The 18,254-nt window shown below is 35.4% G+C and overlaps 1 protein-coding gene across 5 annotated transcripts in view; it reads left to right on the top strand.

Annotated features, from left to right (window-relative positions):
* LOC132701747 (1-phosphatidylinositol 4,5-bisphosphate phosphodiesterase epsilon-1-like) overlaps positions 1 to 18,254 on the top strand; it is a 313,515-nt gene that overhangs the window by 279,316 nt on the left and 15,945 nt on the right. For all 5 annotated transcript variants that reach the window (XM_060669913.1, XM_060669908.1, XM_060669912.1 and 2 more), the window contains 12 exons: positions 2,236 to 2,389; positions 7,154 to 7,291; positions 7,350 to 7,537; positions 9,338 to 9,454; positions 10,278 to 10,414; positions 10,619 to 10,836; positions 11,262 to 11,489; positions 11,976 to 12,200; positions 13,622 to 13,928; positions 15,701 to 15,870; positions 15,927 to 16,100; positions 17,844 to 18,036. In XM_060669913.1, the coding sequence (XP_060525896.1) occupies positions 2,236 to 2,389; positions 7,154 to 7,291; positions 7,350 to 7,537; positions 9,338 to 9,454; positions 10,278 to 10,414; positions 10,619 to 10,836; positions 11,262 to 11,489; positions 11,976 to 12,200; positions 13,622 to 13,928; positions 15,701 to 15,870; positions 15,927 to 16,100; positions 17,844 to 18,036 (2,249 nt within the window). The remainder of the gene's footprint in view (positions 1 to 2,235; positions 2,390 to 7,153; positions 7,292 to 7,349; positions 7,538 to 9,337; positions 9,455 to 10,277; positions 10,415 to 10,618; positions 10,837 to 11,261; positions 11,490 to 11,975; positions 12,201 to 13,621; positions 13,929 to 15,700; positions 15,871 to 15,926; positions 16,101 to 17,843; positions 18,037 to 18,254) is intronic.

Here is an 18,254-nt window from a genome sequence, read left to right as displayed (position 1 = left end):
TTTACAATAAAGTGTCTGACATATTTGCGCTTCAAATTTAAAAACCAAACCAAGTTCATACTGTACAGTTAGTTTGTATTGCAATTGGTTGGGATCTAGCATCTATAATAGTTGTCATAGTTAAAACAATATTATATCTTATTTTACAAGAGAACATCAAATCAAAGTTAGCTAAGCGCTATTATACGGATTGGTTCCTAGATCGTCTTCACCCTAGCAGTACTATCCTTGGTTTTATCATCATCAAAAACCCGACATTATTGTTTAACCTGTGTAGGTAGCATTTGAGCAAAGAGTCATGAAAATGCAATATGGCAAATATCAAATACAACATCTGATTTGCGTAGAAAAATGGACTTTTGCAACTGGTACATTGAAAAACACACCGTCGTTCCTAATGTCAAAAGTTCAATTATTTCTTCAGATGGATATTGGATTTCTTCACAGAAATAATTCAAGGCATGGGACTAGGAACAATTTACATTTAATGATCGATCGATCGTTGTAATAGACCAATTTTATTTTTGGGAAGACAAGGTATCTGAAATTATTGTATTATGTATCTCTTGTTGTCTCACAGTTTAATAACTTCTGTAGGCAAAATCATTTGATCGTGAATGTGGAAAAGACAGTCGTGGTTTAGTTTACTGGTCAGTACATTAAACCTTTAGCTGGCTTATCGATCAGTTTTGCTGGTTCGCCATTGGAAATAAATCAGACCACGAAGTTTCTTGGTTCTTATTTTAAAAGCTCCTTGAGATGGGACCAGGACATTGACAATGTCTGCAATAAACTAAATAAAACCTTTTTCGCAATATTAACAATTAGAGATTCATTTCTTGAGAAGGCACTAATGGCTTTTTACTACGCGTCAGCTTACTTCCATTTCACACAATATTGTCAACTGGGGACAAGCGAATGATGCTGAGAGAGTGTTTATACAGCAAAAAAGAGTACTTAGGCTGATTTTTAAACTTCCTCCGAGGCAATCATGCAAAGAGACATTTCAACAGCTCAAAATATTAACAATGCCTTGTATATACTTATTTAAAATACTCTTGATCACACATAAAAATAAATATTCACACAGGAAGCATACTGATATCCACAATTACAATACTCGCAATAGAGAACATCTGCTGAAGCCAAAACTCAACCATATGTTTTATAAAAAATCACTAAGTTACGCGGGACCATATTATTATAATTTGCTGTCTCCAAGCTTAAAAAATTTACCTATAAATCAATTTAAAAAACACATCAAGAGGCTCCTGTCGACCAATGCTTTCTACAGCCTGAAAGAATTTGAAGCGTACCTGAGAGCATCGTAAATAACGTTAAAAGTTTACCGAGATTTTTCTAATGTATACTCTCTTTTATTTTATATTACATTAACTTGTTTGTCATATTTGTTATATAAATTTATACTCTTATTCGTTCTATACATTACTTAAGATTATGATATACATTGTTTTTACAATGAAACTTGTAATTTATTATTTGTATTTATTGACGAAACATCCATTGTATCACCTGGTTTTGTGAATAAATAATCTATCTATCTATCTATCTATCTATCTATCTATTAATCCTCCAAGAAAGTGTTATGATTTTCCTTGAAAATTTACCCCTTGATAGAATACGCAATGTCTAATTTCAAAAAGATGACGCTCCCGCTCATAATTCCAAGATATTGTTTAGATATCTAGACGAAAACTGGATGAAAACTAATGGTAAGGTGGCCGGCCAGATCACCTGACCTGACACTGTTGGACTTTTTGTACTGGCGTCACATTAAACAAAAGAAAATTGTTAAACACTTATGTAGGAACAACTGAAAATTGTTTTTTTTTAGTTGTTATAATCAATGTTTGTTTCGTTTATTTTTTATTCGGACAATTTTCCCTATCTACCAATTTTTTGGTTAAAATAGGTTCTTTTTCTTTTTTCAAATACTTTATTTATATAACATCTCCATTTTTCAAATTTATTCGAATTTTCGCTTGGCTTGTAATTTGATTGACACCTAATATACAATATCGGGAATTAAGGAAATGATTTTGCCTTCTGCCCTTTCGAAGTTGGGTCGGGTGCTAATTTGAAATTTAACATTTGTGTAACAAAAGAATTTGTCTCCTTTTACGAAAGTAGCGTGGCTGTTCGCAAGCTTTCATTCTGAAATAATAAAACTCGCGTTCACCAAGATTGTTTCGAAACTGGAAAATGTTGTTGCAGAGTATGGTACAGCGGTCTCTACTGGTTAATCCGTGGACTATCTAGGCTTAATTCTCTCTGTGATAAACGACTGTTATGGTTAAGGGAACAATATTTACAACTATACCACGAGGACGGTTACTGCTGCGGACCGTTAGCTGCCGACGCCATCAGGGTAAGGTTTTCCTCTAATTTTTATATTCTGGACGAAAAACCTGAAGTAGCTATACAAAATCACAGTATTACCTTCTTCAACCGTTATAATGGGTTTTTTTTTTCGATGTATAGAACTTTATGTTGGCATTACTGTTCAAGATGGCGACAGATTTAACAGCTATCAAGTGATTTATTCTCAGTTTGGTTTGGCAATTCATCGCGAATAGACTGACGCCCGAACAACGCTTGCAAATAGTGCAATTTTATTTCGAAAATAATGGCTCTGTGCGGAATACGTATCGCGAACTACGTCCATTTTATCGTCGACAAAATCGTCCATCAGAGCAATTAATTCGATTAACCCTGGAATGTTTTCGCACCACGTTTACTCTTATTGATAACTCGCATCCCCAGAGATGCCGTACGGTGCGTACAGAAGAAGCTATTGCTGCTGTAGAGCGTAGCATTGAGGAAGACCCGAATGAATCCATCCGCCATCGAGCACAGGAATTGGATCTGTGTCCATCCACTTTATGGAAGATTTTGCGGAAGGATCTTGATTTACGTGCTTACAAAATCCAATTCGTGCAAGAATTGAAGCCAAACGATCATCAAGTAAGGCGTAGTTTCGTCGAATGGGCCAAAACCAAATTGCCGTTGTTCCCGATTTTCATAAGTGAATTTTGTTTATCAATGAAGCGCACTTCTGAGCGCATTTGGAGCAAAGCTAATCCTCAAGTGTATGTCGAAACACCGTTACATCCAGAAAAACTGACTGTTTGGTGCGCTTTATGGGCTGGTGGAATCAAGGGTCTGTACCTCTTCAAAAACGATGATGGACAGAACGTTACAGTCAGTGGTGATCAGTATAGAGCTATGATTACTAACTCTTTCATTCCTGAATTGAATAACCGTGATGTCCAGGAGATGTGGTTTCCACAAGACGGCGCAACATGTCACACAGCTCGTGCCACAATCGATTTATTAAAAGACACGTTTGGTGACCGCCTAATTTCACGTTTTGGACCTGTGAATTGGCCTCCAAGATCTTTAAGTGGGGCTGTGTAAAGTCATTGGTCTATGCAGATAAGCCACAAACGCTTGACCATTTGGAAGACAACATTCGTCGTGTATTATTACCGATATTCGGCGACAAATGTTGGAAAATTGGACGTCCAGATTGGACTACATCTGCGCCAGCCGTGGCGGTCATATGCCGAAATCATATTTAAAATGTAATGCCACAAGATTATCTTTCAGATAAATAAAATTCATGTCACACGAATAATCCATCGTTGTTTTATTGCAACTTAAAGTTCTATACATCGAAAGAAAACACCCTTTATAATTAGTTTTTCGCATGTTTTATTGACACTTGGTGGGTAAAAATGGCTTCATAATAAACCTACTCTTGATGGCAGTTGTAGTTTTGTAGTCGCTATTTTTAGACTCAATATTGATTTTTTTTTTGTCAAACTTGGAGTCGTTGAACAGCGCTTTTTTCAGGATATCAACGCTGCCCGGCTACCCGTGGTGGATTGATTTCGATTGCTTGTATCGCCGCTAGACGCCGTTTCGTGAAATCACTACGATGAAAGTTTATTTTAAAAAATGAGGATATCACTTTTATTGCAAAAAAAGAGCCAAATAAATGTGAATATCGCATTCCGATATCTCTTTCCTAACCTATAATGTCAGAAAAGGGAATGGAATCAAAATAACTTCGCCATCTTTGGGAACGTTGCAGAGCTACCGTTATTAGCAGGAAGTGTTTTCTAATTGAATATCAATTATTATTATATCAATCGATTTTTGGCTCCATTTTAAAAAGAAAACTTTATATGAACGTACAGTCGAAACTCTATATTGCGAAATTGAAGGGACTACTTTTTTGCACTTGAAAAATAACAATACGGATATCTGTTTTGTAATATTTAATAATTTTATATACACATTTAACAATTACTTAAGAAGTACATTTAATGTTTCAAATAATGGGTAATTTTCTTTTAAATATTTTTGTATTTTCACCACTTCTTCGAGAGGGACATATTCCCCATGCTACATAAAAAATTTCTCTAGCAGCTTAACTGAATATAGGGCTGATGGTGGTCCCAGATCAACTTATTCGTCTTCTTCTTCCTCTTGGTGCCCCTCCTCATTTCTTGCTTGTTGTAATGCGGCTTCCTCTGTCAAGTATGCTGTTGTAGGCAAATCCTAATCTTATCACCATAAAATCTTGCAACTCCTTACTTATAAACGTAATTGTTGTTTGAAACTGCTTTATCAACTCGCTTAGTGGCTGATCATCTCCCTGTTCGCATTCTATCTCGGTAATAAGTCCTGCTTGACGATAGGAGTGTTGAATTGTTTCTGCTGTCACCTCTTTCCAAACTTTACTAATAAAGTTGACTGCATCTATCATATTAATGGAAAATTTGTTTTCGGAATCGATCATTTCCATTAAAATGTTTTTTTTGTATGGATTCCTAATACTTTTTATTACGCTCTGGTCCATCGGGTGTAATACATTTGTTGTTTTGGCTGTAAGAAATGTCAATTCAATATTCTGTAGATTTGGAATATGGGGATGTGCACGGCAGTTATCTAAGAGAAGTAATATTTTCATCCACTTTAAATCGGCATCCCATTTCCGTAACTCCTCTTCAAAAATTTGCTATGTCATCCATTCAGACTTGTTTGCCTTGTAAGTGACCGGCAAATGCTTGATGTTCTTAAAACATCGTGGGTTAGTTGATTTTCCACTCACGACTAGCTTTCTTTTTTCTCAAGGAATAAGCCTCGCACCGACTTGTACAATGTTCTTCCTTAACATATCAGAGACTTATCACACTCTAAATTCTCCAGAGAAATTAGACTGTTTCTTCTGTTTCTGTTTCTTTTTACTCAATTACAGAATACACCCTTTCGGTCAAACACAAATTTTAGATCAACATATGTTTTATTATCTACCTATCGATATTTACGATTTCTATTAAATTTTAGATTCCATCGTTTTTACACTTTATAATTTATGTATTGTACTTTTGTAGTGTATGCCTATTGTATTGAATTTTTATATTGTTTATAATATTTATTTATCCACAACCACAATTTGTCAGCGTTAATCTTTCTTTTTTCTTTTGTACTACTGACTCGCCATTTGTTGTAAAGACCTTTTATGTAAAAAATGGCTAAATAAATCTATCTATCTATCTCGCACTCATATTGACAGCTACTAACACTGTTATACGTTGTTTAGAAAGTTTTCCACCTACACACTTTTCGCTTCGAAATTTAAGAGTTTTATCTGGCGTTATTTTGTAAAAAATACCAGTTTCGTCAGCATTAAAAATGTCGTCAACAGGGTATTTTTCTGCTAGTTTTGGCAACGTCTTCTCCAGCCAATCGGTAGCGACGTTTCTGTCGACATCACGGGTTTCGCCACTTATCTGTGCATAATTATGGTATAAATTATCTGTTTGAACTTCCATCTTTCCGAAGCCTTGAAATCGATAATCCCAAGCTGTTCAGCAAACTTTTCTGCTTTTAGTTTTACGATAGGTCCAGAGAGTGGTACATTTTTAAGACGTTGCTATTGGAATCACTGCAACATTGCCCGGTCCAAAAAATCTTCAAATTTTGGCTTTTTTAGTTTTTTACTAGAACTGCCTACCGCTTCAGCCTGAATGATTTTTTCTTTGCACTTCCAAATCGTGGGTACAGTCGACGGTATAAGTCCGTATCGACGTTCCAATCGACGTCCCACATCACTTTTCTTTTCTCCCCGTTCTATCTCCCGAATTAAAGCAACTTTATCTAGCGATAAAACTTTTAGCTTACTCGCCATTCACTAAGTTTGTCCTTTTTTTTGGTATAGAGAAATTCGTTATACAGAGTGGATTAATTGTATGGAGACCTAATAGTACAACAAATTTTGTTCGTAATACAGCGTTTTACGTTATATCCTAAAGATCTTAACTTTTGAGACACAGGGTGGACATTCAATTAGAAAACACTCTGTATGTAAATGTACTGTTAAAACGCCAACATTACATTTCAAATGTTAATAATAATTATTATTCATTCTCTTAGGTTTACACATTGCAATGCAAAATATTACAATAATGATAAACAATAATACAGGGTGATGTTTAGTATGTGTTATCGCCTAATTTATCATAATGTGTCAACATTTATTAATTTAATTTTTTATGATTAACTGGTGTTCTAAATAAAATATTTAGTAAGTAAAATGCCCGTCACATAATTTAATCGCTTAAAGTGATAATTAAATGGTTTTTGTTGTGCTGAAAGGACGAACCAAAATGTATGGCTTCGGAACATGTTAAAAAACAGTGAAAAACCTGTCATATCCTTCCTTTTATAATTTTAATACATTGTCACAAACGTAAGTTTTGCCACTAAAACTATATCGCGACAGGACGGGAAACGAAATAAAGTGCGATGCCATTAATTCAGAGTTATATACGCGGCCTATTTAAATTTACAGGGTGTACGAAAATGACGAGCAACAAAGTTAAAGGATGATTCTACATGAGAATTTAATGTAAAAGTCAATATTTTTTAGAAAAACTTAGTTCTAGTTAGTTACTAATTATCAAAACACCCTCTGAAACCACATAGATTTTCTTAAACCAAAAAAAAAAGAACTTGAAACTATTATTAGCTACTAGCAATTAATTAAAAATAAACAATTTGTTTTATTGTACGTGTTATGACCACTCTGTTCAAAATAGTCAAACTCGTTTTTTTTGCATAGTCATTCGGGGGCAGAGACTGGTCGCTGGCCGGTACCAAACCCGGAAGCAACCAATCCGGGGAGACTTCCGGAGCGTTGCGACGTGAAGTGTCGATGAAGATTAAGAAAAAACAGATACTGAGCAACCAAACCTTTAAGGTGGGGCGGTGTAAAATCGAAAAATCGATAGGTTTGACGGTCGTTCTTTCCGCTACAGGATCGTAGCCTGAAGCAGCAGTTCGTGGAGCCTGCCACCATGTGCATGGAGAGCAGCTATTGGCGCAACCCGACCCACCACCGCCAATCGACCCCCACCACCTTCCCGGAATTCCAACCGGACGTAGCCAGACACCATAGTCTCGGACAGTTGGCTTACACGTCGTCGTCTCAGCCGAAATTCGACAGGTGAACATCTTTAGGAGCCAAAATTTGTCAAAATCGATCTCTACTAACGTTTTTCGCAACTTATTAGGTATTCAGGAACGATCTAATGGATACTTGATACATTAATGCATTGTTCGGCGTTAATTTCATTTTCCCTACTGTTATCTATTCACGAACACTGCAAGTTGTGTTGCATATCCGAGTACCTGTTGAAAAACCACTGGCCAAAAGTCACTCAAATATTTTCTGCACCCTAAATTTGGGTGTTAGAAAAAGATAGGAAAGTTTTTGGCAACCTAATTGAGTTAAAATATTTAGAATAAAGAAGAAATAGCTCATATTGTTCTGATGGGTTAATAATAATAGCTTTTTCATTAATCAACAGTTTCATATTTTTGTCAATATTTCGAAAGGAAGTCAAATTATATATGAAGTTGTTGATGAGTTATACAATAGTATATTATAATAAACTCGTGAGTCAAATGACGTTTACCGAACATGTTGCATACTATACTTTTTCTACGACCATTAGTTTCTGGGTAGATTTTCGCAAAACAACACGAATACATTCACTGACATAACCGTCAGAATTGACAAACGTCAAAATTCAAAGCGTGGGAAATATCTCCGAAAACATTCGATTGCTCCCAAATCCGTGCGGTAAAATCCCGAAAATCCCGAAATGGCTCGGATTCATGGGAAATGAAACTGACGTGGTAAAGTGACGCTTCCCGCACGCTAGATCGGTGGGTAATTAGGTATTTTACAGACGGTAGTAGAAAAAATTATTCAAATTAAAGCATTTTTAAATAATTAAAAATGTTTACCCTTGATAAAACTGAAAACTGAGTTCCTCCTCTTTTAATGAAAATGGACGGTTTAGGTGCCAGCAATATCTAAGGTTTTGTATTATAGGTTTTTCCATAAATTGAAAGCTGTTCGGAATTGTATGTGTGATATTAAGAAATAAAATAATTTCATAAATAATATAATTTTTGTTGGGTATTTTTTCTGCCAGAAAAAAGAATTCTCAAAAACCATTTATCCCAAAAATTCTTGAACCAGGAAGAGCTGCAGTTCCGATGCTTAAAACTTGTTTTTTACAAACAACTAAAAATTGATTTTTTCAGGGGTACATTATTACCCGACAATAAAATTCCATAAAAAATATAGCATTTTTTTTTACATCGCTTTTAGTCTGCAGGGCAGGGCACACGACATTAGAAAAAATATAGTTGGAAATGGCCATTTCTCGTTTTTAAAGTAGATACCTTGACGTTATTACTCCTATGATGTACAGTGCGGTGCGCTGAGTAGTTCCGAAAAAAGTTTAGGCTGTTATGGAAAATCAAAGACCAAAAAACGTGGGAGATCCAGGGCTATAATCCTTGCTTTAGAATTTTTTTGAGTTATATACAGAGTGTGTCAGTTATAAAAATAAATTTAAAAGGGGGTAAATTATTAGGCCCAAATGAAAAATTGTAAAAGATTGGATGATTTAGTTTAAACAGTATCGTAAACTGCATTGAAGCTTACAATTTTCGTATTTACAGTTGTCGTCCACTATACAGGGTACGTGAGATATAATTGGAAATTGCTGCTACAAATTTTTTATGTTTACCAAAATTTGGCGACCTCTAATTTGAAAGGCACTTTATACGGGGATGGTTGAAAAACTTAACTGGCAACCCTATATTTGTTTTTTTTTTTTTTACCTCGATATCTTAGAAAACGGAAACATTACAGCCAACCAAAATGTTATTGACATAAATCGATTTGTGAATGACACGAGATTCTTTGAGACAAAACGGTGTTCCTCAGGGACCGGCACGGATCCACCGAGCACTTGTGGCACGGACGGCATCCGAGAGTGGGCTCGATCTTATACGATACTCAACTTGACTTCGTCGACTTCGTCACCCTGTTTCGTTCCTTTAGGTGAGTAAATATACTGGGGAGTGTAATTAATTACCGAGCGATAAAACTCGGGGGCAATAAATTTCGCGAAAATCCCATAATATATGAAAGTTTAACATCGGAAAACTTTTACAACGCGTATTAGGCCCGTAAATCTCACTAGCGATCGTTCTTCTTTTTTATTCCTCTCCCTACGATTTATGGCAAGTTTCTATGAAAGCGCTGGAAGGTTACCAAAAATAAAATATTGGTTTTATTTTAATTAGTCAGAATTTCTGAGAAAAATGTCAGAATTTGCGACATAAGGCAGAATGTCATCTCAGAATTTGTGAGAAACAGGTCGGAATTTTTGACTTAATTATAATGTCTGGGAAATAACTTAAAATTTTTGAGAAACAAGTCTATAACTCAAAATTTGTGAGAAACTAGTCAAAATGTCTGGAAAACAAATCACTATTACCGAAATTACTGTTGTTAAATATTTGTTTTTTTATTATTCCCCGTACCTCTTCAATCATTTAAGTATTTATGACAAAAAAATTCGAAAAAATACCTTGAACTTTTTAAATGCAAATAATTCAAAAGCTTATAGACTTAGACTGCCAGATTTCCACTATCGATATGAATCTGTTTATATAAGTAATACGGTGAAACTAGCGCCCTTTATGAGCAACGTGCAAATCACTTTCAAATTCGTAATTGTCGCCTCAAGAATTCGAAAATTGTCAATTTTTATTATTACACTACAAAAACTTCTAAGTTAACTAAAACCTAATTTTTTTGGTGGCCTTTCACTTATTTCGTAAAAGTTTAACGGTTCATCCTTTTTTTGTTCTCGCCGCAGTTTACTCATCCGCAAAGATCTCAGAGATTTGTTCGAACAATTAGCGATATCGTACAGGAGCATGACCGTGAACGCTAGTAAAATTAACGGAGTCAAGGCGAAAAGTGGCGATAACGCGCGGAAAGCGACGAAATTAGGTGAGCAAATTTTTTCATTAGTCCCATTCGTAGGTTAGAACAAGTATAAATCCCCCCTACCGCTCATAGATCGCTATAAATGTCGACGAAATGCAGTAACAGATACATATTGTCCTAGTAATAATTAATAAGTAATTCTTATTAGCCCAAGAGGAAAAAATAATTACAGAGAGAAATAATAAACTTTTGGTCATGTGGTTCAAGGTCTTTTAACGAGAAACACTAGACCGGAACTGGAGGGCACCGTGGTGAACACCCAGAAAAAAGTGTTCGACGCTATAGCCGCGGCCAGCATTTTCACGAACTGCGCTGGGATCGACACTAACAACTCCCAAGTGATAACGCTGTCCACGTTTGCGAAATTTTTGGAAACGAGACAGATGGAATCGAAAACCGAGGAAGAAGTGAAGGCCCTGATAAATGTACGTACGTACCTAATAATTTTTTTTTTAATTAGGTTATTGGTTAGTTAAAGCTAAACTAACTGAAACTTCACTTAAAAAAAATCATTTGCTTCGATTTAGTTTTAAATTTACACGTCTGTATTATTTGATGCTGGAAATATATGTACTTGAAGACTGTGATTCCCCTCTTTGTCTACTACACTACACTAGTCTGAAGATTAATAAGTAGAAAGCAACCCTCGAATCATTGTTCACAAAGTTCTACCATTGTATCTTGATGGTAATCAACGCATGAATATTTAATGGCAACTAACCCAAGCATTCAAGACCTCTTGTCCTTGCTCTTTAGTCTTAACATCTCTTTTGAGAAATAAAGATCAAATGTATCTGTGAAAACATTATGCTGACTGTTACCTTACGCGTTCTTCGTTATTTGATTCCAGAGACACGAACCGGATGCATCGCTTAGAGTCCAACACTGCTTATCGTTCGAGGGTTTTGCCAGGTATCTAATGGACAAGGAAAATTTTGCCTTCATTCCCGAATGCGAGGTGCCGAAAGAACAGGAAATGAACAGGCCGCTTTCCACCTACTACATCGCCTCGTCCCATAACACTTACCTCACCGGGCATCAGCTGAAGGGCGAGTCTTCGGTAGAGTTATACAGTCAGGTAAGTTTCATATACCTTGTTAGTTTTCTCCTCCTTCTTATTAAGTCTCATATACCTTCTCTTTTCCTTATATTTCTTTCTTACTTTCTTTCTTCTTATTCTTCTTCTTCTTATATAGCTTATCCTCCATGCCGATTGGCGCTCATATTGAGGGAAACAGATCTAACGTTGTCGTCCATTGTCTGAGATATAACTCTTTCCAAGTTTAATTTTGAGTTGAGTTGATATATCTTGCTCATAACTATGCCCTCATTTATTTCTCCTTTTATTATCCCAGGCTATTATCAAAATAAAATATGCTCAATGTTTTCACTTTTTTTCTTCCAATCTTCGCAATTTTCCGAGGATCTGCGAATTTTACATGTTTTTACATTAATTTCCTCTAACACTAAAGCTTTTTTTGAGTGAACTCTTGAACCTTAATTGGACCCATAGCTTCATTGAAGTTTTATAGCAACCCCCTATATAGAGTCGTACGTATTTCAGGTTTTACTGACCGGATGCAGGTGCGTTGAGCTCGACTGCTGGGACGGTGAGGACGGCTACCCCATGATATACCACGGTCACACCTTCACCACCAAGATACCCTTTACGTCAGTGGTCGAGACGATCTGCAAGAACGCCTTCGTGACGTCCCCGTATCCGATCATCCTTTCGATAGAGAACCACTGTTCTTTGCAGCAACAAACGAGGATGGCTCACATATTTCAAGTAAGCGATCAAAAATAATAAAAAGTTCTTTGTGATGGGTTTTGGGCTGGTTGTTTTTATTCGTCAATTTGATTGGTTTGTTCGGGACTAATCAGGACTGTTTTCCGTACTCAAAGCTGCTCAAGAATGTGTGCTTTAAATTGAAAATTTTAGATACTATAAGTCTAAAAAGGATTTCCAAATTTGAATCTAAACAGAATTTCAATTAATATTTAAACCTTTCAAAACTAGGAAATTTGTCCTGTAATTCTGACTGAAATTAATTTTGGCAGAAAAATTCGTTTATTAATGATTCCCTGTCGACATTAAGTTTTGAAACTAAAGAAAAAATCGTTTCCGTAATATATTCGGATATTCTAGAGTACAGTATTCTCATAATGTTCACTATGGTTGTAATATTCCTCAAGTTGTCTGCTTACGATAGCCATTGTTTAATTAAAGCTCTTCGTTCAGTAATTAAACGTCTAATTGCTTTCATACCACAAATATGTAGAAAATTCCAAAATTTTTTCAGGTTGAGATAATCATTTCCTAATTAAAATTCTTTTATAAAATGTATAGAAAAGTGGAGAAGTGGAGAATTAAATGAAGCTTTATCAACCATTCAGATTAGTTACACAAAAATGACAGTACAAATAATTAAATATTACCAATACACTTATCGGTCCTATAGTTTTCGGCACCACATTTATCCCTTTTTTCAAATACTTTCAAAAGACGTCAGAATTAACGTCAAAATTCAAGCCTTAAGGTCATAGAACTAAAAACATCCATCTTGCAGTTACAAATTTTGTTTCTTATGATGGTTAAAACTGTATTAATTGTTTCGTCATCAACTTAAAAGTATAGGAAATCCCAATCCCAAATTTCGTTATACCGGTAGTATGCCACAATTTATCTGGTTACGATAGTCATTTCCTTATTATAGCTCTCAGTTCTAAAATTAAGGGTCGTCCTTTTTTAGTTCATGAAATTGTAAGAGACTTTTACGCCACACTTTACTTTAAACCTGAACCCACAACCCTATCCAAATCAGCTTGCAATTTATTACAGTCCTCCAGTGATCTAAACACCTTAAAATCCTCTGTAATAGAGCTACAAATGGTCTCTGGAAGACGATTGATAAACACAATAAACAATAGAGGTCCCACGTTCCTTGCGGTACTCTACAATCTACATTTCTAATTGCTGAGGCATCGGTCTCAAGCGCGGTTGTAAAAATCTCAAATCAGTTAACTTTTGTAAAAGGATTCGATTCTGACCTTGTCAAAGTCTCGCAACGAGAGTATATGTCTATATGTCTATATGTATATATATCTATATACCTACTGTGCTGAGCTGATAATTCACTTTTTCAATTGATTTGGGTATATCAAAACGGTCAAGTAAAGGATATGTTCTGAAATATCGATCGTTTCCAGAAAGTGTTCGGCGAGAAACTCGTGTCGAGTTTCCTCTTCGAGTCGGATTTCGGCGAGGAACCTTGTCTGCCGTCACCGTCACAACTCAAACACAAAATCCTGATTAAGAACAAAAAACTGACGGTCGACGTGCCGCCGCCGCTGAGCGTGTCCGCAATGTCAACTCCGGTACGGCCCGGAAGCGGAATGCGTCACTCCGTGCCCGGACGCACGAGCTCGATCATCAGCAACGCGAGTTCGAGCTCGTTCAATGACGATTTCAGCGACGATGACTACGACGACGAGGACGACGAGGACAACATAGACGGTCAGTCAATTTTTATGTCGATATTCTGCCTTATGGTTCCCTTAAACACACTTAACTTAGGTTGCATAAGCTTCAATTTGGCTAAAAGAGTCCGACCTGGTTCCTGGCTATTGCGATACTTCCGAATCGTTGTTTATGAACTAGTTTGTTTAAAATTGCTCTCTTTGTATGAAAGAAAAAAGGAGATAAAGATAGAAAGATAATTGAGAGATAAACAGAGAACTTAAGAGATAAATAGAGAGATTAGCAGACAAAGAGAGAAATTGTGGGATAAAGAAGAATATTGAGAGATAAAGAGAGATTAAAAGATAAAGTGAGAGATTGAGAGATAAAGAGAGAGATTAACAGATAGAGAGATGTAGATTAAAAGATAAAGAGAGAGAGTAAAAATTAAAGAGAGATTGAGAGTTTAGGAGAGAAATCTGCATATAAAAAGGGAGATAAAATATATGTTTATTAAGAGATAAAAAGAGCGGTCTGACCGTTTTTGAATGTTATATCAAAAGTGACATCTACGGGCTTATCAACCACTATCATTGAACATCTAAATTGATTTTTCTCTGAAAAAGAGGTGAATATACTAAAAAAAAACTGCTGCTGTTGCTGAAGTTTTAGTTAACCCCGGAAGAAGCTAACGGAATTGTAACTGGTCATGTCAACTTTAATGAGAGGAGATTAAATCCATTCGGTTATTCTCGAGTTAACTGCCAATCGCAGTTTATTTAAAATAACATTTCATCATCTCCCACCACTTAAAGTCGATATATATAGCCGAATAAAAAGTGTTCAACAAAAATTACTTAGTTTGAAAAAGCGTTCTTTTTTCCACAGAAAAATCACTTAAAATGTTCAAATATGGCGGTTTCGCCTCCTGGTGGGCATATTGAAAAATCCAAAATGAAAGTGATAACATTTTCTGGCGTAAGTTTCGATGGCCAGTAGTTTCTGAGATAACGTACTTGAAAGACAAAGAAGTTAACTAAGTACCAAAACTAAAGTAAGTATATCCACAATAATTATTAAGCTCTGAATAATAATTGGCAAAATGTCAATAAGATTGATTTAGAAACAACTGGCGCAGAAAGAACCCAGAAGATTTGTAAATAGTATTACTACTGTGGAAGTTTAGTTAAAAATTGACATTACAATTAATATAATAACAAAAAATTGCAAAATTCTCTAAATGGGAAGCAACAATTTGACTTTTTGTTCATAACATTGTTGTATAGTTATGTCCATCATCCAGAATCCATTGTGAGTAAAATAGTATATTATGCAACAAGTGCGGTAAACGGCATTGAAACGAGTGACTTAAAAAGTTTCCCGAACGTGTTGCATACTATACTTTTTCTACGACCGTTAGTTTTTAGGTACATTTTCGCAAAACAACAGAATACATTCACTGACATGACCGTCAGAATTGACAAACGTCAAAATTGAAAGCGTGGGAAATATCTGATAAAACAGCCGATTGCTCCCAAATTCGTGCGGTAAAACTTGCGTGGTAAAGGGACACTTCCTGCACGCTAGATCGGTGAGCAATTAGGCATTTTACAGACGGGAGTAGAAAAAAGTATTTAATTTATAAATTGCACTCTCATTTTTGGTCACCCTATAGAAAGTGTCCTTTGCACGCCAGAAAATAAAAAGTTTTACTACGAGCTATGTTCCATGTTTCCCGCCAAAGTGGCCTAAAACCCGCTCCGCTATACTCCTGACGACTTCGAAATACTTTTTTTCTATGTCGAATCGAATCGAAACGGATATTGCAGACAAAACGATGCACTCAGTTTTGGCGCCCAACGAATCGCCCAGGCCCTACGGGGTGTCTCACGCCGTATCCAAAACCAGTTCGACTAAGAGGGGCGTTCCCGACGACAAGCTCCGGAAAAAAGGCAGCCAAATTTCGAAGGAGCTCTCGGACCTGGTGGTTTACGTGCAAGTACGATCGGGGTTTCTTTCGAGGTCGTCATCCGTTGACAATTTTTATACCCGCAGGCCATCAAATTTCGCGGATTGAACACCATCTCCCCCAGCAGTTCCGTCAAACAGAGACCTAGGACCTGCGTGTCGATATCCGGGAGTTCGATCGTAACGACAGGAAGTAGTTCGGCGTCGAACATATCCAGTTCGGGAATCGGGAGCGAATCGGATAGCGTTTATGAATCGGAGGCAAGTACGCGGCGATATTTTTATTGCAATACGAAAATCCTAATTTTCGCTGCTGAAACGGACCGAATCATGTTTTTTTTTCTAGAAGAAATGTGAAAAAAAATTAAAAAAAAAACAATTAAATTTTACGTAGATTCCTGAATACTGCGTTTAAAATGTATTTTTCTTAATAAAAATTTAATTTTGTTTTCAACTATGCAATAATGAAAACAATAAATAGAGGTATATCCTTGATAACAGTAATAATCCGATCATACGGTAGCCCAAGCTTACGTTTTTTAAATAGAAAGAAGCACGTTTTTGTTCTAAAAGAAATAAAAAAAATAGAATCAAGTAAAAAACGATTTAATTTAATTTAATTCGTGAATAGATTCTAGTAAAACACGATGTAATTTTACGTAGATTCGTTAATACCATCTTTAAAATGTCTTTTTCTTATTAAAAAATTAAGCTTACGTTGTGCAAAAACGCGTTTTTCCAATAAAAGAAATAAAAAAACTATAGAATGAAGTAAAAAACGATTTAATTTTATATATATTCGTGAATACCGTCTTTAAAATGTCGTTCTCCTATTAAAAATATATATTGATAATAATAATAATAAATACAGCACTATCTTGATAATCCGAATATCCTTTAATCCGAATTTCCACCTTTGAAATCCGCAAACGCAAGTTTTTCCTCTAAAAAAAAAATAAACAATAGAATGAAGTAGAAAAAACGACCTAATTTAACTTCAATTCATAAATACCTTCTTTAAAATAATTGTTTATGAATAAATTAAGCTTGCGTTCAACTATGGAATTGTGCATTTTTTTAAATACGCATTTACATTAGATTCACCTATTCTTCTGATAACAATAATAATTAATACAGTACTACCTTCATAATCCCAACATGCGTTAGTTCAAACTTATGTTTTTGAAATGGACGGAAGCACTTTTTTCTGCTAAAAGAAATAAAAACAATAGAATCAAGTAAAAATAGATTTAATTTTACCTAGATTCGTGAATACTTCCTTTAAAATGGGTTTTCCTTATTTAAAAAATAAGCTTACGATCAGCTATGAAACTGTGATTTTTTTAAATATGCATTCAGATTAGATCTACCTCGTCTCTTGATAATAGTAATAATTAATACAGTACGAACTTCATAATCCAGACAGGCGTTAATTTTTTTCTAAAAGAAATGTGAAAATGTAAAATAAATTAAAAAAAAACTATGCCATTCAACTTGATTCTTGAAGACCCTTCTTAATTTTTTTTTCACCTTTTTCATGTTAAATAGTTTTAAATGAAATAAATGAAATAAATAAACAAAAAAAATACTTTTAACTGAACGTTTATTCGTGAATACCAATACCTGTGCATTGATTATGTTCGATTCACTAAGTATCTTGATAATAATAATAATAATAATAATAATAAATAGAGTACAAACTTCATAATCAGATTTCTTATAAAGTGATGTTATAAAGTAACACTTCCCCCGCACATAATTAGGTATCTTAAAGTATGGTCTAGAAAAAAATATATTTTATTACCGTGAGTAGGCGAACTGCCCAACTTCAGGATCCTCCGTCCAAATTCTCTGGTGGCATGCGTTCCTAACCAATTTGCAGATGGCGGCACCACCCAAATTACAAATCTCCAAGTAACCAAACACCTAAGTTAACTTACCCAACAGAAATCTAGCATTCGGAGTGTTATTTTTGCACTCGGCTCCTATCTAGTTTCATTTTAGATGAAACAAAGGCCAAACGTCAATCTTCCGTGCTACCAGTGCTCCTCCATTAACGAAAACACGGCGAAGAAGCTGTGCCGCAAACAAGCCCTAGCTTTGGTCGCTCACACTCAGACCCAGCTGATGAGGACTTATCCGGCTCCCATGAGGATCGACTCGAGCAACTTCAACCCCGTCATATTTTGGTCGTTCGGTAAGTCAATATCCCATATCTCAATAATATTCCAATAAATTAGGAATAATTACATCATATGATGTTTATCTTCAAAATATAATACTTATACCATTTATTTTCCACTTCATGTTCTCTAAATTGAACTGAACTTCTGACCTCCAGTCTTAATAGAAAATAAAAAATTATAAACACCTAAAGGACTTATTTATTGTAAAATGTGAAACAAAATTTCGGTG

The sequence above is a fragment of the Cylas formicarius genome, unplaced genomic scaffold (genome assembly GCF_029955315.1).
Source record: "Cylas formicarius isolate icCylForm1 unplaced genomic scaffold, icCylForm1.1 PGA_scaffold_5__7_contigs__length_24384050, whole genome shotgun sequence".
Lineage (NCBI taxonomy): Eukaryota > Metazoa > Arthropoda > Insecta > Coleoptera > Brentidae > Cylas > Cylas formicarius.
The sequence above is the reverse complement of the archived record's forward strand: the minus strand, read 5'-3'. Positions and strand labels throughout refer to the sequence as shown.